Source organism: Pelophylax lessonae, assembly GCF_965119305.1.
Source record: "Pelophylax lessonae genome assembly, chromosome: 8".
NCBI classification, from domain to species: Eukaryota; Metazoa; Chordata; class Amphibia; order Anura; family Ranidae; genus Pelophylax; species Pelophylax lessonae.
This window is the reverse complement of record NC_138775.1, coordinates 13,981,834-14,005,579: the sequence shown is the minus strand read 5'-3', so window position 1 is coordinate 14,005,579 and position 23,746 is coordinate 13,981,834. Positions and strand designations below refer to the sequence as shown.

The window sequence follows — 23,746 nt, the reverse complement described above, 5'->3', positions numbered from 1 at the left end:
ACAAATTGGCCTAAAATGATAAAAAATTTAGATTTTTACATTTTTTTTGGGGGGGAATTTCATATAAAAAAATGTGAAAAAAATGGATTTTTGTAAAATCTTACCGTAAAATCCTTTTCTCTTAGCTCATTGACAGACGTAGTCCTCGGTGATACACCACCTTCGGGTTATGTTGCCTCCACAGGAGCAGGACTAGACAGGAAATTAAAAAGCTCTGGCCACACCCTAGGGGCAGTCCCAGAGGGTATATCCTCTCTCTCTCTGCCTCAGCAAATCAGTTATGTGAAAAAGCAGTCTTTAGAGATTTTAACCCAACCCAACTCAAAAACAGAGGGGCGGGGACTACGTCTGTCAATGAGCTAAGAGAAAAGGATTTTACGGTAAGATTTTACAAAAATCCATTTTTCTCTAGCGCTCATTGACAGACGTAGTCCTCGGTGATACACCACCTTCGGGACGTCCCAGAGCAGTATCACAAATGAGGGGTGGGAAAATGGAAATCAAATCCCAATCTAGAAGGCCCAACCGGTGCCAACTAGAAGTTTACAATGCTCATCCTTAATGATGAGACTCAACAAAAAAGAAAAATTTTTTTTTTTTTTTTTTCAAACAGAAAAAAACCCTCGAGGTAGACCACCGGTCTCCTCAAATTGCGGCCTGCAAAACCTTGCGGCCAAATGAGGCATCCGCCGATGCCGTCACATCAATTTTATAGAATTTTGTAAAGGTATGTACCGACGACCAGGTGGCCGCCTTACATACCTGGACCACTGACGCCTGATGGCGAAAGGCCCAGGAAGTACTGAGCGCTCGAGTGGAGTGCGCCCTAACAGGGAACGGAGGACTCTGACCCTTAATAGAATAAGCCTGTACCACCGTTTGTCTAATCCATTTGGCAATGGTCGCGGCAGATGCAGGCAAACCCTTTCTGGGGCCATCCGTGATCACAAAAAGTGAATCCGTCTTACGGAATGATTCCGTAGCTTTCAGGTATACCCTGATTGCCCGAACCACATCTAAGGAATGCAACGCATGTTCCCGATGATGCTTGGGCTGAGGACACAAGGAAGGTAGTACAATATCTTCATTCAGATGAAAATCTGAAACCACCTTAGGAAGAAAAGATGGCTTAGGATGAAGTACTACCTTATCCCTATGAATCACTAGGTATGGGGACTGGCATGATAATGCAGCCAGTTCTGACACCCTGCGAGCAGAAGTGATAGCCACCAAGAAGGCCACCTTCTGGGATAAAGTAAGCAAGGGAATCTCCCTGATGTTTTCAAAGGGAGGTTTCTGTAGAACTGACAAAACCAAATTAAGATCCCAGGGCGGTAAGGGCGCGCGGACTGGAGGAGCCAGGTGCCGCACCCCCTGGATGAAATTCCGCACCAAGGACTTGGTAGCTAAAGGTTTCTGAAAGAAGATTGCTAATGCTGAAACTTGACCCTTGCCGTGACTCATGGTCTTTGGCGTTTCAGCGAGACGTTTAACTCGCGGGGTCAGTCCTTTAATGGGACTTTGTCGCGGCCGACCCAGCGCGGAGCTATGGCCTGCACGCGCTCGTAGGCTGAACTGGGGTGACCACCGGATCTCAACATCCAGCCCGTCGCCCAGTTCAGCTTTCTTGCTTGAAGATCTCACAGGAACACTGGAGAAAAAAAGCTGTCTAAAAAATCCTTTAAGAAAAAAATCTTGCCAGGACCTAAGATCCCAGCAAGGTATCTAGGTCCTTACTCCTAACTAGACAGAAAATAACTGATTTGCTGAGGCAGAGAGAGAGAGGATATACCCTCTGGGACTGCCCCTAGGGTGTGGCCAGAGCTTTTTAATTTCCTGTCTAGTCCTGCTCCTGTGGAGGCAACATAACCCGAAGGTGCTGTATCACCGAGGACTACGTCTGTCAATGAGCGCTAGAGAAATATTGTTATTTTTTCAAAATTTTCGCTCTTTTTTTTGTTTATAGCGCAAAAAGTAAAAATTGCACAGGTGATCAAATACCACCAAAAGAAAGCTCTATTTGTGGGAAAAAAAGGATGTAAATTTCGTTTGGGTACAGTGTTGTATGGCCGCGCAATTGTAGGTTAAAGTCGCACAGCGCCGAATCGCAAAAAGTGGCCCAGACGTAAGACAGCAAAATCCTCCGGTGGTAAAGTGGTTTAATGCCACTCGATTTCCATACCCACTTCTTCAATGCCTAGTGTAATTTAGGTACTCAGGACATTGCTCTACTTCAGACTCTGATATCTTGGTTTACCAAATACTTTATTACTATTTTACAGTTGATGGATTCCCCTGTGTGCCAGTTGCTCTACGTTCTAGCTTAGGTCGGTCGTCTTTTGTAGATCGGGGCTCGGTGTGTAGCCCTGCGCTCCTGACACAGCTAGTACCCTGTGGGGGTGTGGGGGCATTGGGTTGGCACACCCGAGTCCCGAGGCTGCCAGACTTTGCATTTATTGCTTGTAGAATAATCACACAGGATATGTTACTAGATTGTTGTAAATTCCTTTTAACCACTTGCTGACCGCCGCAAGTACATATACTGCGGCGGTCATCCCCTCCTGGGCAAAGTGACGTATATATACGTCACTCGCCCACGAGCCAAACATATGTAGCAGAAAACAAATTGCCCTAAAATGTTAAAAAAATTTGATTTTTACATTTCAAGGCCATGGAGTGGCCTAGCCAGTCTCCAGACCTTAATCCTAGAGAAAATTTATGGGGGGAGCTGAAACTTCGAGTTGTAAAGGCGACAGCCAAGAAGCCTAAAGGATTTAGAGAAGATCTGTAATGAAGAGTAGACCAAAATCCCTCCTGAGATGTGTGCAAACCTGGTCACCAACTACAAGAAACTTCTTACCTCTGTGCTTGCCAACAAGGGTTTCTCCACCAACTACTAAGTTATGTTTTGCCTGGGGATCAAATACTTATTTTACTCCCTGAACTGCAACTCAATTTATAAGATTTGTTTTATGTGTTTTTTTTTCTGGATTTTTGGTTAATAATCTGTCTCTATCATTAAAAATACACCTATGATAAAAATTATAGATACTTCATTTCTTTGTAAGTGGGCAAACTTCCAAAATCTGAAGGGGGTCAAATAGTTATTTTCCCCACTGTATGAAAACTTTTCTTTTTATAATGAGGATTTAATAACACTTTATTATAATCACCGAAATCTCAATAGTGTACAAGCAATGGGTACATTTGAATTTGTTTGCATTCTGGCAGTACTGCTAGAATTTTATATTAGAAGGCATAGAGAATAGTATAAGCACAAGATTGGCAGCACTTACCTCGCTGTCATGGAATGGCTTGGACCGGATGGTGATAATGCCCAGTTCAATAGACTCCTGGAATTTGCTGGGAATTCGGAGGCCTTGAAGCCTTTCGTACACGTGCCTAGCAAGCTTGTACGCTCCAAGGGCCTTGCTCTGCTTTGCAAGCGTGTACAGGGTGTTTCTGGAGTGGCGTGTCAAGGAAGTAGAAAGATTTTGCCAAACGATTTATAATCAATAGAAATATAGATAATGTGTACGGGCATACCCCGCTTTACGTACCCTCACTTTACGTACTCGTGAATACAGACACATTGGCATCTATGAAGAATTTTGGTCAGCTTGAAATGGCACTGCTCCCGGTATTTAACATTGCCATCTATGGGAAATCACATGGCACTGCTCCCTGTCTAACATTGGCATCTATGGGAAATATTGGTCAGCTTGACATGGCACTACTCCCGATCTACTCCCGGCACTGCTCCCGGTATTTAACATTGCCATCTATGGGAAATCACATGGCACTGCTCCCTGTCTAACATTGGCATCTATGGGAAATATTGGTCAGCTTGACATGGCACTGCTCCCTGTCTAACATTGGCATCTACCGTATGGGAAATATTGGTCAGCTTGACATGGCACTACTCCCGATCTACTCCCAGCACTACATCGGCATTTATGGGAAATATTGGTCAGCTTGACATGGCACTACTCCCGATCTACTCCCAGCACTACATTGGCATTTATGAGAAATATTGGTCAGCTTGACATGGCACTACTCCCAATCTACTCCCGGCACTACATTGGCGTCTATGGGAAATTCTGGTCAGCTTGACATGGCAATACTCCTGAACCATAAGTGACAGGGACACCAAGCTTGGGGAGGACAGAGAGGGGACCCAGGATTACAACATATCCAATTTTGGGGTTGGCCAGCTTGCCCAAGTAATCTACTATGTCATAGTCCTGGGTCCCCTTAACATGCTCTCCAAGTTTGATTTCCCGGTCACTTATGATTTGGAAGCAATGCCATGCCAAGCTGACCAAGATGTCCCATAGAGTTAGTGTATTTACATGCATTGAGAGGTGAAAAAGGTATTACTTCACTTTAAGTACATGATCGTTTTACATACATGCTCTGGTCCCATCGTGTACTTAAAAGTGGGTTATGCCTGTACAGCTAATATGAGTAACTGAACCTATCCTTCCTAAACAGTGGAAGTTGTGCCCAGAAGAGGAGTACAAAGGACTAGTCACCCGTGCCTGTGGTCTCCTGCAGCTAAACTTTTCCCCAATACTGACTTACCCTCTCTTGTTCTGCATCCTGTCTCTATGGAGGGGAGGCCATTTTGGTAGTAGAAAAGCTTTGCTTTCTCATGTCAGTCCTGCTCCTGTGGTGGTGATCGGAAGGTGGAATTATATTCAAGATGAAGCAGGAGAGATGATGGAAGCAGAAATACAAAAAAAGAATGAAGCCGAAAGAGAAAGGTCCTTAATTTGCAGGTCCTCAGGTAAAGCTTCTACTCCAGCAAGTAGGACACTGATAAGCACAGTGATGAAATCACCAAATCTCATTCCGAAACAGTGGGGCTAGCAGTAAGAAGCAGCAGTGCTGCCTTAGATGATCTCACACTGCAGATATATAGTATCTAACAACAGTGATTACACCCCTCACATTTTTGTAAATATTTTATTCTATCTTTTCATGTGACAACACTGAAGAAATGACACTTTGCTACAATGTAAAGTAGTGAGTGTACAGCTTGTATAACAGTGTAAAAGTGAGTACACCACTAAGTCAAAATGTCCAAATTGGGCCCAAAGTGACAATATTTTGTGTGGCCGCCATTATTTTCCAGCACTGCCTTAACCCTCTTGGGCATGGAGTTCACCAGAGCTTCACAGGTTGCCACTGGAGTCCTCTTCCACTCCTCCATGATGACATCACAGAGCTGGTGGATGTTAGAGACCTTGCGCTCCTCCACTTTCCATTTGAGGATGCCCCACAGATGCTCAATAGGGTTTAGGTCTGGAGACATGCTTGGCAAGTCCATACTCTTTCTGTTCTGAGTGGAACCTGTCCTGTTGAACCACTGTATGGTATTGGCCACCATGCTGCAGCCCCTTTTTTAGGGTCTTGGCAATCTTTTTATAGCTTAAGCCATCTTTATGTAGAGCAATAATTCTTTTTTTCAGATCCTCAGAGAGTTCTTTGCCATGAGGTGCCATGTTGAACTTCCAGTGACCAGTATGAGAGAGTGAGAGCGATAACACCAAATTTAACACACCTGCTCCCCATTCACACCTGAGACCTTGTAACACTAACGAGTCACATGACATCGGGGAGGGAAAATTGCTAATTGGTCCCAATTTTGACATTTTCACTTATGGGGTGTACTCACTTTTGTTGCCAGAGGTTTAGACATTAATGGCTGTGTGTTGAGTTATTTTGAGGGGACAGCTAATTTACACTGTTATACAAGCTGTACACTCACTACTTTACATTGTAGCAAAGTGTCATTTCTTCAGTGTTGTCACATGAAAAGATAGAATAAAATATTTACAAAAATGTAAGGGGTGTACTCACTTTTGTGACTCACATCTATGAGGCTCAAGGCACAGATATTGCACTGTTATTTTCCAGGAGGAACCTGTAGATTTTTCAAGGTACTTTAGGGCACTGCTTAGGTAAAGTGATTGTAAACGATCACCTTGTAAAACAACCCATTCAGTTTAAAACAGAAATGAAGGGCAAAACATTTTTTTATAGATATAAAAAAAAACCCACTATAGAATATATTTTTTCCCTTTTTTTTTATAAATGATCACATTGCCTCTGTTCTCAGCTGCTTAATTGCCGGGGTGGAGTCAGCAGTACACTAAGCTTCCCAGTAAATGGCTGTGCAGGAGGGTGGGGTGTCGGGACATGTCTGATTATCAGAGGAGAGCACGCACAGTTCCCAGCATAATTGAAGCACTGACCACGGGTGTGCTCTCCTGCTTAGTGTGGTCAGTTTTAAATAGGAAAGCAAGGGGACTAGGAGCAATGCCAGGGAATTCACACAAAGGAAGCAACACAAAGAGAACCGGATACTTTTTCATACAAGTACATGGTACAGTAGGCACAAATGAGGAATCTGAAATGTTAGTGTAACCAACGCTTTAACCTTTCTAGAGGATCCCTCTGAGAGCTAATATTCACCTTTTGCCCAGAAATGGGCTTTAATTTAAAAAGAAGAAAGCAAGGAAAGCAAGGTCAGTGAGCAAGCTGTGCAGTCAGGCCAGGTCAGTTTGGATCACAAGACTTGCTGACCAGGATAAGTTGTCCAGGACTGTTCACATGTATGCACAGTTAATCGTTCACCTAAAGTTCAGCTGTAAAGTGAATCACATGAAAATCAACCGGCTAGTTTCAATAGTGATGTACCCAGGGCCAATGATAAAGGCGTAGCACCAATTCTTGTGTACTGGGTCCCGGCAGCAAGAAAATCAGATGTCTGATGGGGAGGGGTTGATTAGTGCAGCAGAGGAGCAAATACAGGACCTGTGTGTCTTTCCCTACAACAGTTCAAAGCTGTCTTCTCTTCCTTTACCTCCTGCAAGCTTTCAGCTTCTGCAGGGAGGAGACACACAGGGGATTGGTTGCTGTGATTGCCCCCCCCCCCGCTTCCTGTGATTCCCCCCCCCCCGCTGCACTGATCACTCTCTCTGTGCACTATCCTCTAACCCGGCCCCCGTGTGCCCCTCTGCCCACAGCATGCAGGCTTTCATCCTCTCCTCTCCTGCCGGTTGCTGCTACTGCTTTCAGGATGGAGAGCGGAAAAGGGGCCTTCCTTTTGTGAGTGTTCTGTACTGATCACTCCCTGTCAAGGGCGGCCCATCCATTGGGGGCGCAGGGGTGCCGCCCCCCCCTATCCATGCGTCCGGCCCCCTAATCTACATGCAGGGCGCCGGACACATGGATTCCAATGGGGATTTATTTTTTATTTTTTGAAGCACGTGATTAGAGCCAGAGGCTGCAATAGGCTTCAAAAAAGGCTGGGCTCGGGGCGCAGAGCACTGCGCCCCGAGCCCACCCAGTTGTAGGACAATAGCAAATGAATATTCGCTATTGTCACACTGACTCTCCTCCCAGCCAATCAGGAAGAGGGTTGTGAGACCCCTTTCCTGATTGGCCACAAGGAGAAGCGATGTTACTGGCCAGTGGCCAGAAAGAGGCAGAAGAGACGCGGCTGGAGGAGAAGGACAGCGGCTGAGCCATCCAGCACTCCTCGGCTCAGACAGGAAGGAGGAGGTAAGGAGGCAGACCATTGGGGGGGAGGTGGGGGGGGGGACGTGGAGGAGAAAAGTGTTGCCTGCTGACCGACTGGGGGGAGGGGGGGAAAGCGCATTGGTTTGCCGCCCCCCCCCAAATCACCGAGCACCAGCCCTGTGTTCATTTATAACTGAAGCGTATTAAACTGTGTTTGCGATGCTTCAGTATGTGAATGGACAGGGGCCTTTGTACAGAGTGCTGTTTATTCACTGTCCAGTGCAGCTGAGGCTGCAGGGAGGGATGGAGGAATCTATGTCCTCAATCCTTTTCTCCATCTCAAAAGTGTGACATCAGGAAAAACGCAGTTACGTGCCAATGCCCTCTCACCATTGCAAGCAGCCTCTGGGGCTGTGTACTACATTTTTCAGATGCCCAGACTGTTAGACCAGTTGGCATGGGACTGCAGAAGATAATCAGTGGAGGAGATAAGTGCAGAGGGGACCGGGGGTTTTGGGGAGGGTGTAGTGAGTTAGTTCACCTTTTCTTTTTTTTGTGAAAAGGTGACCTAATCCTTTAATGTCTTAACAGTTCATGTGACCTTTTGTCTTACCACCAGCCTGTAAAAGTGGACAACAGAAAAGGGATACACTTTAGAAATGCCCAGGGGACTCTGCTTGGTTAAACTGTGCAACAAGAAGCGGGAGATGTTGAACAGAGTTTCCGGCAAGTGTGAGCTGAACGGTTCATCCTGAAATTAAAAAACAATTACCAAAATTTAAAAAAAAATTAAAGTTAATATGTACCATATCATTATTTCTCTTAAATCTCCAGCAAAACCTATAAGGTACAGTGCCTTGAAAAAGTATTCATACCCCTTGAAATTTTCAGCATTTTGTCATGTTACAACCAAAAACAAAAATGTATTTTATTTTTATGTGATAGACCGACACAAAGTGGCACATAATTGTGAAGTGGAAGGAAAATGATAAATGGTTGTCAACATTTTTTACAAACCAATCTGTGAAAAGTGTGGCTGCATTTGTATTCACCCCCCCCGGAGTCAATCCTTTGTAGAACCGCCTTTCTCTGCAATTACAGCTGCAAGTCTTTTTGGGGATGTCTCTACCAGCTTTGCACATCTAGAGAGGACATTTTTGCCCATTCTTTGCAGAATACGAGGCTTTAGTCCTGCACTCCACAAATTTGGCCTTTTTGAATGATGGCAAGAAAAAAGCCATTATTGAAAGAAAGCCACAAGAAGTCCTGTTTGCAGTTTGTGAGAAGCCATGTGGGGGACACAGCAAACATGTGGAAGAAGGTTCTCTGCTCAGATGAGCCAAAAATTGAACCTTTTGGCCTAAAAGCAAAACGCTATGTGTGACGGAAAACTAACACTGCACATCACCCTGAACACACCATCCCCACCTTGAAACATGGTGGTGGCAGCATCATGTTGTAGGTATGCATTTCTTCAGCAGGAACAGGGAAGCTGGTCAGAGTTGATGGGAAGATGGATGGAGCCAAATACAGGGCAGCCTTAGAAGAAAACCTTTTAGAGTCTGCAAAAGACTTGAGACTGGGGCGGAGGTTCACCTTCCAGCAGGACAACGACCCGAAAAATCCACTACAATGGAATGGTTTACTTTAAAGCATATTCATGTGTTAGAATGGCCCAGTCAAAGTCCAGACCTAAATCACATTGAGAATCTGTGGCAAGACTTGAAAATTGCTGTTCACAGACGCTCTCCATCCAATCTGACAGAGCTTGAGATATTTTGCAAAGAAGAATGGGAAAAAATTTCCCTCTCTAGATGTGCAAAGCTGGTAGAGACATCCCCAAAAAGACTTGCAGCTGTAATTGCAGGGAAAGGCGGTTCTACAAAGTATTGACTCAGGGGGGTGAATACAAACGCACGCTGCACTTTTCACATATTTGCAAAAAAATGTTAAAAACCATTTATCATTTTCCTTCCACTTCACAATTATGTGTCGGTCTATCACATACAATCCCAATAAAATACATTTATGTTTTTGGTTGTAACATGAGAAAATGTGAAAATTACAAGGGGTGTGAATACTTTTTCAAGGCACTATACATAAGGGGGGTGATATGATCTCCATGTATAAATATAAAGGGGGATATGATCACCATGTATAAATATAAAGGGGGATATGATCTCCATGTATAATACATAAGGGGGGATATGATCTCCATGTATAAATATAAAGGGGGATATGATCACCATGTATAAATATAAAGGGGGATATGATCTCCATGTATAAATATAAAGGGGGATATGATCTCCATGTATAATACATAAGGGGGGATATGATCTCCATGTATAAATATAAAGGGGGATATGATCACCATGTATAAATATAAAGGGGGATATGATCTCCATGTATAATACATAAGGGGGGATATGATCTCCATGTATAATACATAAGGGGGGATATGATCTCCATGTATAAATATAAAGGGGGATATGATCTCAATGTATAAATGCAAAGGTATTTGGTATAGTGAATTTGGTATTAAGTTATTCACTTTCAGGTCATTACAGAGGATAATGGGGTGCTCTTTACATCTGTGGGAAAAGAGATTACCCTCCATATACAGAAAGGATTCTTTACAATAAGAGTTCTGAAAACGTGGAATAGACCTCCTCAGGAACTAGATGAGTAGATCTGCACAGTGGTGTAGTGGTTAGCACTTTCGCCTAGCAGCAAAAGGGTCGCTGGTTCAAATCCCAACCACGACACTACCTGCCTTGAGTTTGCATGTTCCCCCTGTTGCCTGCGTGCATTTCCTCCAGGTACTCCGATTTCCTCCCACACTCCAAAGACAGGTAGGTTAATTGGCTCCTGTCTAAATTGGCCCTAGTATGTGTATGAATGTGAGTTAGGGACCTTAGATTGTAAGCTCCTTGGAGGTAGGGACTGATGTGAATGTACAATGTATACGTAAGGTGCTGCGTAAATTCACGGCGCTATATAAGAACCTGAAATAAAATAAAATAAATAAAATTGTTTTAAAAAAGAGGTGGATGCATTCCTAAATGCACAAAGTATAACTGGATATTAACATTTATTGGTGATAACACAGAAGTAGTTGCAGTGTTGCCAACCATCAGTATTTTTACTGCCAGCCAGTAAAAAATGGGCATTTTGCTCCTGCCAGTAAATGCCAGTGACATGAAAAGGTTGCCAGTAAAAAATATGGCTGTGATGCTTGGCTCAGGAACTGCGCATGTGCAGTTCCAGTCCAGTGTCGGCAGTGCCTGCTACAATGTGTTCGGACAGCGCCCGCGCGGAGCAGATCTGGTGGAGGTGGTGCCTAAACGTGCCGTGTGATGTCATGGTGCAAGGGAATGAGTGGTGCCTCCCTATTCTAATTTCTTGGCCTCCTGAGTTCTGCCCCTAAGCTAATTACTTTATATCAAAAATAAAATAAGAAAATATTTTTTTTTGCTTTAACCACTTTAATACCGCTCACGGTAATACTACTGCGGCAGAGCGGCACGATACCGCTCAGCCACGTAGTATTAACGTGATGCGCGATCACGGCTCCAGAGCGCGCTCCCGCGCGCCGCGGGTCCCGATCCCGATGTCATTCGGTAGGGAACCGATCAGTCATCAGATACTGACCAATGATTTTTGGTCAGTGTCTGTAGATCGGTCCCCACCAATGGCAATCTGTCCCCTGTCTGTGTAATGTAAACACAGACAGGGGAAGTGATGTCACTGTCCTTCCTGGAGTCCTTTCGGTTCCAGGAGAGAGACAGAGACACACCAAAAACGTGAGTTCCACCAAGCAGCACACTGACACACCTCACATAGGTACATTTAACCCCTTCATCACCTCTGATCACCCCCTGATCACCCCCAAAACCCCTCACAGTGAACACTATATACAGTGGTATACAGATATTTTACTGATCACTGTATAAGTGTCACTTGTGAGCGTAGTTTGCGCCTGCGTTAGGCCCAAATAGGGTTAGGGTACCCGCCACCTATCCCCTAATAAAGTTTTTACCCCTTGATCAGCCCCAGTTAACCCCTTCACTACCTATTACTCTGTGCACTAAATACAGTATATAGGTAAATACTGATCACTGTATTTAGTGTCACTAGTGACCCTAATTTGCGCTTGCGCTAAGCCCATATAGGGTTAGGGCACCCGCCACCTATTCCCTAATAAACTTTTAACCGCTTGATCTTCCCCAGTTAACCCCTTCACTCCATATAAATCAGTGCACTAATATATACAGTATATCAGATAACTACTGATCACTGTATTTAGTGTCACTGGTGACCCTAATTTGCGCTTGCGCTAGGCCCGAATAGGTTTAGGCCACCCGCCATCTATCCTCTATAAAGGTTTAACCCCTTGATCTCCCCCAGTTTAACCCCTTCACTTCCCTGTCACAGTGTTCACTATATACAGTGATTACCGATCACTGTATTAGCGTCACGGGTGACACAACTTAGGCTAGCTAGTTAGCGTCAGGGTCCCACTACACCACCGTTACTTAGCGTCAGTTAGAGTCAAGTACACTAACACACACACACCACCGTTACTAGTATAGTGTTTGAACAGATCAATATCTGATCTGATCAGAACTATACTAGCGTCCTCATAATTTAGTGTTCCCCAAACGCAGTGTTTGCACAATCAGCACTGATTCCTGCTAGCACCTGCGTTTAGCCCCCCTGCCCAGCCCACCTTACCCAGGCAAGTGTAGTAATCAATAGATTACTGACACTTCCAAAAAACACAAATCACACAAAACCGCTGCGTTAGCAGAGTCAGGCCTGATCTCTGTTAGCACTAGCAGTTTTTTTTTGTAGCGACCAAATAGTCCTCGACAACCAGGTGCTTTTATTACCTAGTAGTCGCATCACTGTACGAGTAAATTTAGCTACCAAAATGACAAAACGTTCGCTCAGTGATGATGCTATATACAGTATAATGGCCATGTCAAGTGAGAGCGATGGGGAAGCCTCACTGTCAGAATCAGGGTCAATATACGAACCAGATGACAGCAGCGGCTCCCTGACAGATAGCTCCGACAGAGGGGTCCCTGCTAGGGTCAGGCGTACCCGACCCCATTCTGGAGTTGTTGACTTGCAAGAACTGGAGGTTTCTGGTATGCAGCAGAGTGCCAGTACTAGTGCCGCTCACACTTCTCGTGAACTGGCAAGCACGAGCGGCCTAGTACACCCTGGACCTTCAACCAGCACTGCAGTATCACCTGGTGACGTGGCGAGTCACCTGAGTGCAGTTGAAGCTGGTGCGGTGGCTAGCACGAGTAGTGGCCCGCAGCCACCGCGTATCCGAAGACAGGCCCGTAGAGCCCATAGTGTCCTCCCTGAAGCGCTGGCATATCCTAATTGGCAGCCCACAGATTCCACAGCGCCAGTACTTCCCCCATTCACCGCCCAACCCGGAATCCAAGTGGAAACAGCTGGTTTTAATCCCATAAACTTTTTTGAGCTGTTTTTCACTGAAGATCTTTTCAGATCTATTGTGGACCAATCAAATTTGTACACTCAACAATTCATCGCCGCCAACCCAAATTCACCCCTTGCCAGACCATTCGCCTGGAATCCTATTACGATTCAGGAGTTTAAAACCTTTCTGGGCCTTTCCTTCAACACGGGCATTACAAGAAAGAATGAATTGCGGTTATATTGGTCCACTGACCCAATTCATCAAATGTACGTGTTCTCTGCTGCTATGTCCAGGGCTCGATACCAACAAATATTTCGGTTCATGCATTTCAACGACAATGAACTCTGTCGTCCTCGGGGAGACCCTGAATATGATCGGCTCCACAAAATTCGGCCCCTCATAGACCACTTCAATCAGCGGTTCGCAGCCTTGTTTACCCCCCAACAAGATGTCTGCGTTGACGAGTCCCTGATTAAGTTTACTGGTCGCCTTGCTATCAAACAGTACCTCCCCAGCAAGCGTGCCAGATACGGGGTCAAGTTGTATAAGCTTTGTGACAGGGCCACAGGCTATACAGTTAATTTCCGTGTCTATGAGGGAAAAGATAGCACTGTGGAGCCCCCCGACTGCCCAGGCTACATAGGGAGCAGCGGCAAGATAGTTTGGGACTTGGTGTCACCCTTATTCGGAAAGGGGTACCACTTGTACGTGGACAATTTCTATTCAAGCGTGCCACTTTTTAGACACCTCTATCAATTGCAAATTGGCGCTTGTGGCACCGTGCGATCTAATCGCCGGGGCTTCCCCCAGCGGCTAGTGAATGCCCCACTGAGCTCGGGGGAGAGAGCCTGCTTGAGGTGCGAGGAATTGCTTGCAGTGAAGTGGAGGGACAAACGAAACGTTTACGTGCTGTCCTCCATTCACCCAGACACGGCAGTCCAAATTACTACGGTCACCGGTGTTGTTGTTGAGAAACCCCTCTGTGTCCACGACTATAACCGTAAAATGGGAGGGGTGGACTTCAACGACCAGATGATGGGACCGTACTTAATTGCCCGTAAGGCCAGACGCTGGTACAAAAAAGTGTCTGTATACCTATTTCAATTGGCTGTTTACAACGCTTTTGTCTTATACAAAGCTTCTGCTGGAACATTATCCTTCTTTCAATTCCAAGAAGAGATAATCAGAGCCCTTGTGTATTCAGCTGGTGCTCCTGCCCAACTTCCCCAACCAGATGCAGTGAGGCGGCTGCATGAGAGGCATTTTCCGCAATACCTCCCGAGTACCGATACCAAACGATACCCCCAAAAAAGATGCCGTGTCTGCAGCAAGCGCGGATTTAGGCGTGACACCCGGAATTATTGTCCCGACTGTCCTGACCGACCTGGTCTTTGCCACGGTGACTGTTTCCGTCGCTACCACACACTAGTGGATTATTAGCATAGGGTACAGCACGGCACAGTTTAGGGCACATTTACACAGGGTCTCAAAAGATGCTCGATGGCTATCGTCATTTTGAGAGACCCGAACCTGGAACCTGGAACTCGACGTTTGAAGAAAAAAAAAAAAATACATAAAAGCCAAAAATAGTTGTCGTCTCAGTCATTTTTTATGTTCTTCTACACTTCCTATGTACTTTTAATGTACTTTGTTTGTTTTTCATTCTTTTGTGACCTGTTTCTCTTGCAGGTACTCGTCGGCTACCACGCATTGATTTCATATATTCTGACACAAACAGTGTTTGCGCTCAGCATACATGGATACCTTTGCTGATAGCAGCTGTGGTGATTTTCTGATTTCAGCACTGCAGTTAAAATCCTATTTTGGTATACGTGGATAGCGCTGTGTATACCCATCATTAAATTCAGTGGGTGGTTGTTTGGGCGGTTAATGATGAGAATCCAAAAACTTTTGTTGTGTCAGTCATTTTATATGTCCTACTCTTCCTAATGTACTTTTTTTTAATGTACTTTGTTTGTTTTTTCATTCTTTTGTGACCTGTTTCTCTTGCAGGTACTCGTCGGCTACCATGCATTGATTTTATATATTCTGACACAAACAGCGTTTGCGCTCAGCATATATGGATACCTTTGCTGATAGCAGCTGTGGTGATTTTCTGATTTCAGCACTGCAGTTAAAATCCTATTTTGGTATACGTGGATAGTGTCGTGTATACCCATCATTAAATTCAGTGGGTGGTTGTTTGGGCGGTTAATGATGAGTAATACTACGCATTATTCCTGTGCTGATTTCTGATAGGTTCTCTTTTTTTTCGTTCAGCCCACAGGCTGCATGAAAAAAAAAAAACCTATATGCCAAACAAAGACCAGCAATGTACTGGTACGTTGCTGGACTTTGAGTGGTTATACCAGGATGATGCCTGCAGATTTAGGCATCATCTTGGTATCGTTTTTTACAGCAAGCGGTCGGCTTACATGTAAAAGCAATCCTAGCGGATAATTGGCCGCTAGACTGCTTTTACATGCAGTGGGAGGGGACTCCCCCCCCCCCCCTCCTGCCGCCTTCCGCTGCCTTCCACGGTTTTTCTCGGGCTCTCCTGTCCCACCGGTTAACCCGAGAGTGCAGCCGGTGGTTCAATTATCTAACCATAGAGCTGATTGGAGATGAGAATGGCTCCAATCATCTCTATGGCCTAAGATGCCGGAGGCTACGAGCATTTCATAACTTCTGTTTCGCCAGAAATAAACAGCGCCATTGGGAAATTGGGAAAGTATTTTATCACACCAATTTTGGTATGGTCAGATGCGTTAAGGTCAGAGGAAAGATCTAGAGTATAAAAGACCCCAATTTTTTTTAAAAAGAGTACCTGTCACTACAGATTGCTATCATAGAGGAAATTTAAATTCACCGTGATAACAATAAAAATGATTAAAGAAAAAAAAATGAAAGAAAAGGTGTCAAAATAACATAAGAAAGCAAATTAAAAAAAAAAAAAAACAAAAAAAAAAATCAAGCCCCCCTGTCCCCCCGTGCTTGCGCGCAAATGCGCGCACAAGCGTTGGTCTAGTGTCATATGTAAACCGCAATTTCAGCATGCATGTGAGGTATCGCCGTGAACGCCAGGTCGAGGGCAGTAATTGTTGTGGTAGACCTCCTCTGTAAGTCCAAAGTGGTAACCTGTAAAGACTTTTAAAGGCTTTTAAAACCGTACGTAGTTTGTTGCCGCGGCACGGGCGTGCGCAATTTTTAAAGCATGTCATGTTAGGTGTCTATGAACTCGGCATAAGATCATCTTTTAAATTTTACCAAACAATTTGGAATTATATAGTGTATTTCTGCATTAAAAATAAAAAAAGTGTTTTTTTACGCAAAAATTGCGTTTGGAAAATGTGTGCGCAAATACCGTGTAACAAAAAAAATTGCAACATCCACCATTTTGTTCTGTAGGGCCTCTGCTTTAAAAAAATATATAATGTTTGGGGGTTCAAAGTAATTTTCTTGTGAAAAAAAAATATTTTTTCATGTAAACAAAAACTCACAGAAAAGGCTTGGTTTTCAAGTGGTTAGAAGAGTGGGTGATGTGTTGCTAAAATTGAGCATAAAATGCCAGGACTGTTCAAACACCCCCCAAATTACCCCTTTTTGGAAAGTAGACACCCAAAGCTATTTGCTGAGAGGCATATTGAGTCCATGGAGTATTTTATATTTTGCCCTAAGTTTCAGGAAAATGACAATTTGTTTTTTTTTTTTTTTTTTTTTACACAAAGTTGTCACTAAATAATATATTGCTCACGCATGCCATGGGTATATGTGAAATGACACCCCAAAATACATTCTGCTGCTTCTCCGGAGTACAGGGATACCCCATGTGTGAGACTTTTTGTCAGTCTAGCCGCATACAGGACCCGGAAAACCAATCCGCACCTTCTGGCTTTCTAAGGGCGTAAATTGTTGATCTCACTCCTTACTACCTATCACACTTTTGAAGGCCATGAAATGCCAAAATGGCACAAAACCCCCCCAAATGACCCCATTTTGCAAAGTAGACACTCCAAGCTATTAGATGAGAGGCATGATGAGTCCATGGAATATGTTATATTTTGCCACAAGTTTCAGGAAAATTATTATTTTTTTTTTTTTTTTTTTTTTTTACACAAAGTTGTCAGTAAATGATATAATGCTCACACAAGCCATGGGTATATGTGAAATGACACCCCAAAATACATTCTGCTGCTTCTCCTGAGTACAAGGATACCCCATGTGTGAGACTTTTTTGCAGTCTAGCCGCGTACAGGACCCGGAAAACCACTCCCCACCTTCAGGCTTTCTAAGGGCGTAAATTGTTGATCTCACTCCTTACTACCTATCACACTTTTGAAGGCCATGAAATGCCAAAATGGAACAAAACCCCCCCAAATGACCCCATTTTGCAAAGTAGACACTCCAAGCTATTAGATGAGAGGCATGATGAGTCCATGGAATATTTTATATTTTGCCACAAGTTTCAGGAAAATTATTATTTTTTTTTTTTTTTTTTTTTTTTACACAAAGTTGTCAGTAAATGATATAATGCTCACACATGCCATGGGTATATGTGAAATGACACCCCAAAATACATTCTGCTGCTTCTCCTGAGTACAAGGATACCCCATGTGTGAGACTTTTTTGCAGTCTAGCCGCGTACAGGACCCGGAAAACCACTCCCCACCTTCAGGCTTTCTAAGGGCGTAAATTGTTGATCTCACTCCTTACTACCTATCACACTTTTGAAGGCCATGAAACGCCAAGATGGCACAAAACCCCCCAAAATGACCTCATTTTGCAAAGTAGACACTCTAATCTATTTGCTGAGAGGCATGGTGAGTATTTTGCATCTCTCATTTTTTTTGGAAAATGAAGAAAAAACAGGAAAATGCATTTTTTTTCCTCTTTTTTCAAATTCCAAAACTTTGTGACAAAAAGTGAGATCTGCAAAACACCCAACATGCCTCTCTGCAAATAGCTTAGGGTGTCTACTTTCCGAAAAGGGGTCATTTGGAGGGGGGTTGTGCTGTCTTGGCATTTCATGGCCTCCGAAACTGTGATAGGTAGTCAGGAGTGAAATCAACAATTTACGCCCTTGGAAAGCCTGAAAGTGGGGGTTGGCTTTCGAGGACCTGTACTCGGCTAGACTGCAAAAAAGTCTCACACATGTGGTATCCCTGTACTCAGGAGAAGCAGCAGAATGTATTTTGGGGTGTCATTTCACATATACCCATGGCATGTGTGAGCAATATATCATTTAGTGACAACTTTGTGTAAAAAAACAAAAAAAAAAATAATAATAATATATTTCCCGGAACTTGTGGCAAAATATAAAATATTCCATGGACTCACCATGCCTCTCAGCAAATAGCTTGGGGTGTCTACTTTGCAAAATGGGGTCATTTGGGGGGGTTTTGTGCTATGTTGAAATTTCAGGGCCTCCGAAACTGTGATGGGTAGTCAGGAGTGAAATCAACAATTTACGCCATTAGAAAACCTAAAGATGGAGATTCATTTTCGGGGTCCCGTACACAGCTAGGCTCCCAAAAAGTCTCACACATGGGGTATCCCCATACTGAGGAGAAGCGGCAGAATGTATTTTGGGGTGTCATTCCACATATACCCATGTCATGTGTGAGAAATTTATCTTTTAGTGACAACTTTGTGTTAAAAAAAAAAAAAAAAAAAAATTGTAATTTTCCCAAAACTTGTGGCAAAATATAAAATATTCCATGGACTCACCATGCCTCTCAGCAAATAGCTTGGGGTGTCTACTTTGCAAAATGGGGTCATTTGGGGGGTTTTGTGCTATCTTGAAATTTCAGGGCCTCCGAAACTGTGATGGGTAGTGAGGAGTAAAATCAGCAATTTACGCCATTAGAAAACCTAAAGATGGAGATTGATTTTCGGGGTCCCGTACACAGCTAGGCTCCCAAAAAGTCTCACATATGTGGTATCCCTGTACTCAGGAGAAGCAGCAGAATATATTTTGGGGTGTAATTACACATATACCCATGGCATGTGTGAGAAATTTATCTTTTAGTGACAACTTTGTGTTAAAAAAAAAAATTTTTTTTTTTTTATTCATTTTTCAAACACCTGTGACAAAAAAATTAAATATTCAATGAGCTCAACATGCATCTCAGAACATTCCTTAGGATGTCTACTTTCCAAAAAGTGGTAATTTGGGGGGGTCTTGTACTGCCCTGCCATTTTAGCACTTCATGAATTGAGATAGGCAGTCAGAAATTAAAGCTGCGTAAAATTTCAGTATTTACACCATAGTTTGTAGACGCTATAACTTTTGCGCAAACCAATAAAAATACGCTCATTGAATTTTTTTTTGTCAAAGACATGTAGCTAAATATATTTTGGCCAAAAAATATGACATAAATTGAGTATATTGGATATTTTTTAAAAGACAAAGTTGAAAATTTCATTTTTTTGCAAAATTTTCGCTCTTTTTTTATTAATATCGCAAAAAATAAAAAGCGCAGAGGTGATCAAATACCACCAAAAGAAAGCTCTGTTTGTGGGAAAAAAAGGACGTAAATTTTGTTTGGGTACCACATTGCATGACCGCACAATTGTCAGTTAAAGTCGCACAGTGCCGAAGCACAAAAAGTGGTCTGGACGTAAGACAGCAAAATCCTCCGGTTGTAAAGTGGTTAATAACCACTTTACCACCGGGGGATTTTCCTGCTTTACGTCCAGGCCACTTTTTGCAACTTGGCACTGCGTGACTTTAACTGACAATTGCGCGGTCATGCAACCCTGTACCCAAACGCAATTTACGTCCTTTTTTTCCCACAAACAGAGCTTCCTTTTGGTGGTATTTGATCACCTCTGCGCTTTTCATTTTTTGCGATATTAATAAAAAAATAGCGAAAATTTTGCAAAAAAATTGACATTTTCTACTTTGACAGTTAAATAATATCCAATATATTCATTTTTTGTCATATATTTAGGCCAAAATGTATTTAGCTACATGTCTTTGACAAAAAAATTCTCAATGAGCGCATTTTTAAACGATTTAAGACCGGAAGATTTTACCCCATTCCTAACCAGGCTATATTTTGCGATTCAGCACTGCGTTACTTTAACGGACAATTGCGCGGTCGTGCGACGATGCACCCAAATTCAATTTATTCCCTTTTTTCCCCCACAAATAGAGCTTTCTTTTGGTGGTATTTGATCACCTGTGCGATTTTTAATTTTTTAAAAAAAGAGCAACAATTTTGAAAAAAAAAAAAACAATATTTTTACATTCTGATATAGAACAATCCCCAAAAAAAATGTAAAAATCAAAATTTAACATTTTAGGCCAATTTGTTTTCTGCTACATATTTTTGGTAAAAGAAAAATCACAATAAGCGTATTTTGATTGGTTTGCGTCAAAGTTATCGCGTTTACTAACTACGGGAAAGATTTGTCATTTTTATTGTTTATTTTTTTTTTACTAGTAATGGCGGCGATCTTCGTTTTTTTTTAGGCGGGACTGCGACATTGCGGCGGACAGATCGGACCCCTAACTCACATTTTTGACACTTTTGGGGGGACCAGTGACATTACAACAGTAATCAGTGCTATAAATATGCACTGTTACTGTAATAATGACACTGGCAGGGAAGGGTTTAACTTTATTGGTGATCAAGGGGTTAAATGTATGCCTGGTGCTTACTGACGTGTGTGGGGGGAGGGGATTGTGTGACACAGGGACAGATCGCAGGTTCAGCTATGCTGAATCCTGTAATCTGTGACTGTCTGTCACATAGGAGATCCACCTGCTTTGTTTACACAAGGGGACGGATTTCCTCACTCGATCCCCGACGATCGGGGAAGAGCGGCGGTGATCACCGCCTCTCCTCCCCTGGCCCGACTCCCGCTGTGACTGAATACAGCGGGAGCGAGCCTCCGGCGGCGCACGTGCGCCACCGAGAGGGGGGAGAGGGGAGAGAGAGGGGTGACGTAGGTCTACGTCGCCAGACGATAACGAGCCACTTTGCCGCAGTACCCTCAACGTGAGCGGTCGGCAAGTGGTTAAATCACATTGTTAATTGGAAATTGTACATGTTTGTAGCCTAAATACTGAATTTTGCACTTAAAATTGTATTTTGTAACTTTTGGGAATGCCAGTAAAAACTCAGCTGTGCCAGTAAATTTTGGGTGTTGTGTCTGTAAATTTACAATCTGGTAGGTTGGCAACACTGGGTAGTTGATCCAGGGAATACCCGATTGCCTCCTGGGGGGGGGGGGATCAGGTAGGAATGTTTTCCCCCGCTGGAGCAAACACGATCGTGCATTATTGTTTTTTTTTGCCTTCCTCTGGATTAGCAGTGGGTATATGATTGTGTATATTGAGGTTTTCTATTTATTTTTCTATTGGTTGAACTAGAGACGTGTTTTTTTTTTTCTTTTTTTTTTCCAACAATGCCATTTAAGTCTCGGTTCACACTACGTCGCTCCGACTTAGGGGGCGACCTGTGAAGTTGCGTGCAGCGCGACTTCGGTGCGACTTGCACGGACTTCATAAAATGAATGTCTATGCAAGTCGCCTCCAGGTCGCCCTGAAGTAGTACAGGACCCTTTTTCTAAGTCGGAGCGACTTGTGTCGCTCCTATTAGAACGGGTCCTGTACCGCACAATGGGAGCGTGAGGAGCGCGACTTGTCAGGCTGACAAGTCGCGGTCCAAGTCGGACTAGTGTGAATGCGGTCTTACTTTACTTACCTTAAAAACAACACTGCAAAACAAACATACACATTTTCTGATGCATAATAAGGGCAGAACATGGCAAGGAAATAAGGGACTTGGAGGGGGAGGGGGGGCTTTGGGTCAATCACAGGTCCCCTTTGTTTTTTTTATTATAGTCAGATACTCAACTGTATATCTCTGTATGGAGTGGTAGGCATGATAGAGCTCGGCCAGATGCTGGAAATAGTGAAACTTCTGTAACATGGCTTCCTGTTTCTCCTCTTTATCTGCAGGAAGAAGTCAACAGTGAATCATTAACACAACATGCAGCTTCCTATATATCCGCCAGATTTTGGATTCAGTGCGATAAGTCAAAGAGTGACATTACAAAGCCTCTGATCTCAAGTAGAAAAACTTTTTTGTGCGAAGCTTGCGCTGTACGATTTCTTCTAACTGCAACTAAGGGGTCTATTTACAAAGCGGAGAAGTTGACTTTCACCAAACGTTCTCTGGTGGAGAATCAATCGCTGTCATTTAAAAGCACATTGACCTGCAAGGTTTAACCACTTTACCACCGGAGGATTTTGCTGTCTTCCGACCAGGCCACTTTTTGCGATTCGGCGCTGTGCGACTTCAACTGACAATTGCGCGGTCGTGCGACGCCGTACCCAAACCAAATTTACGTCCTTTTTTTCCCACAAACAGAGCTTTCTTTTGGTGGTATTTGATCACCTGTGCGATTTTTACTTTTTGCGCTATAAACAAAAAAAGAGCGTTTATTTTGAAAAAATAACAATATTTTTAACATTTTTTTATATGAAATTCCCCCCCAAAAAAGATGTAAAAACCAATTTTTTTAAAAATTTTTGGCCAATTTGTTTTCTGCTACCTATGTTTGGTAAAAAAAATCGCAATAAGCGTATTTTGATTGGTTTGCGCAAAAGTTATTGCGTTTACTAACTAAGGGAAAGATTTCTGTCATTTTTGGTGTTTTTTTTTTTAACGCGTAATGGCGGCGATCTGCGATTTTTTTTGCGGGACTGCGACATTGCGGCGGACAGATCGGACCCTTGACTGACATTTTTGACACTTTTGGGGGTACCAGTGACATTACTGCAGTAATCAGTGCTATAAATATGCACTGTTACTGTAAAAATGACACTGGCAGGGAAGGGGTTAATTTTATTGGAGAGGGAGGGGTTAATGTATGCCTGGTGCTTACTGACGTGTAGGGGGGGAGGTGACTGAGTGAGTCATGGACAGATCGGATGTCCAGCTATGCTGAACACTCCGATCTGTCACTCCCTGTCACTGAGGAGATCCGCCCGCTTGCGTTTACACAGGCGGGCGGATCTCCACACTAGATCCCCGGCGATCGGGGCAGAGCAGCGGCGATCGCCGCTGCTCCTCCCCTGGCCCGACTCCCGCTGTGAATGAAAACAGCGGGAGCGAGCCTCCGGCGGCGCGCAAGCGCCGCCCAGAAGGGGGAGTGTCTGACGACGTAGTACTACGTCGTCAGACGATAACGAGCCACTCTGACGCAGTAATATTACTGTGGGCGGTGGTAAAGCGGTTAACTTGCAGAGAATGTTTGCTGAATGTCAGATTCACCACTTATGTAATGTAATGGGCCATACACACTATAAGACTTTCTTTAGATTTACCAAAACCATATAATACAAGGTCAGACCTAAACACTTTCAATCTGTATGCAATCTGGCAGGCCCTTGCACTACAAAGAAAAGGTAAATCTGAAGGAAATCTAACCACAAAAGTTGGATAGTGTGTATCCAGCTTAAGGATATATTTGGATGTGTGTTTAACCCCGTCTGGACTGGAAGGATTTTCCCCCTTAATGACCAGGCCATTTTTTGCGATTCGGCACTGCGTTACTTTAAACTGACATTTGCGCGGTCGTGCGACGCTGTACATAAACGAATTTGACGTCCTTTTTTTCTCACAAACAGAGCTTTCTTTTGGTGGTATTTGATCACCTGTGCGACTTTTTGATCATGCGCTATAAACAAAAAAAGAGCGTCAATTTTGCAAAAATAATATTTTTCACATCTTTTTATATGAA

At 43.5% G+C, this 23,746-nt stretch overlaps 1 protein-coding gene across 2 annotated transcripts in view; it reads right to left on the bottom strand.

The window, feature by feature from the left end:
- Window positions 1-23,746, bottom strand: part of IFT122 (intraflagellar transport 122) — a 147,485-nt gene that overhangs the window by 40,395 nt on the left and 83,344 nt on the right. For both annotated transcript variants that reach the window (XM_082265531.1, XM_082265532.1), the window contains exons 22-24: window positions 21,856-21,953; window positions 8,181-8,281; window positions 3,297-3,462 (exon numbers count right to left, since the gene is read on the bottom strand). In XM_082265531.1, coding sequence (XP_082121657.1) covers window positions 3,297-3,462; window positions 8,181-8,281; window positions 21,856-21,953 — 365 coding nt within the window. The remainder of the gene's footprint in view (window positions 1-3,296; window positions 3,463-8,180; window positions 8,282-21,855; window positions 21,954-23,746) is intronic.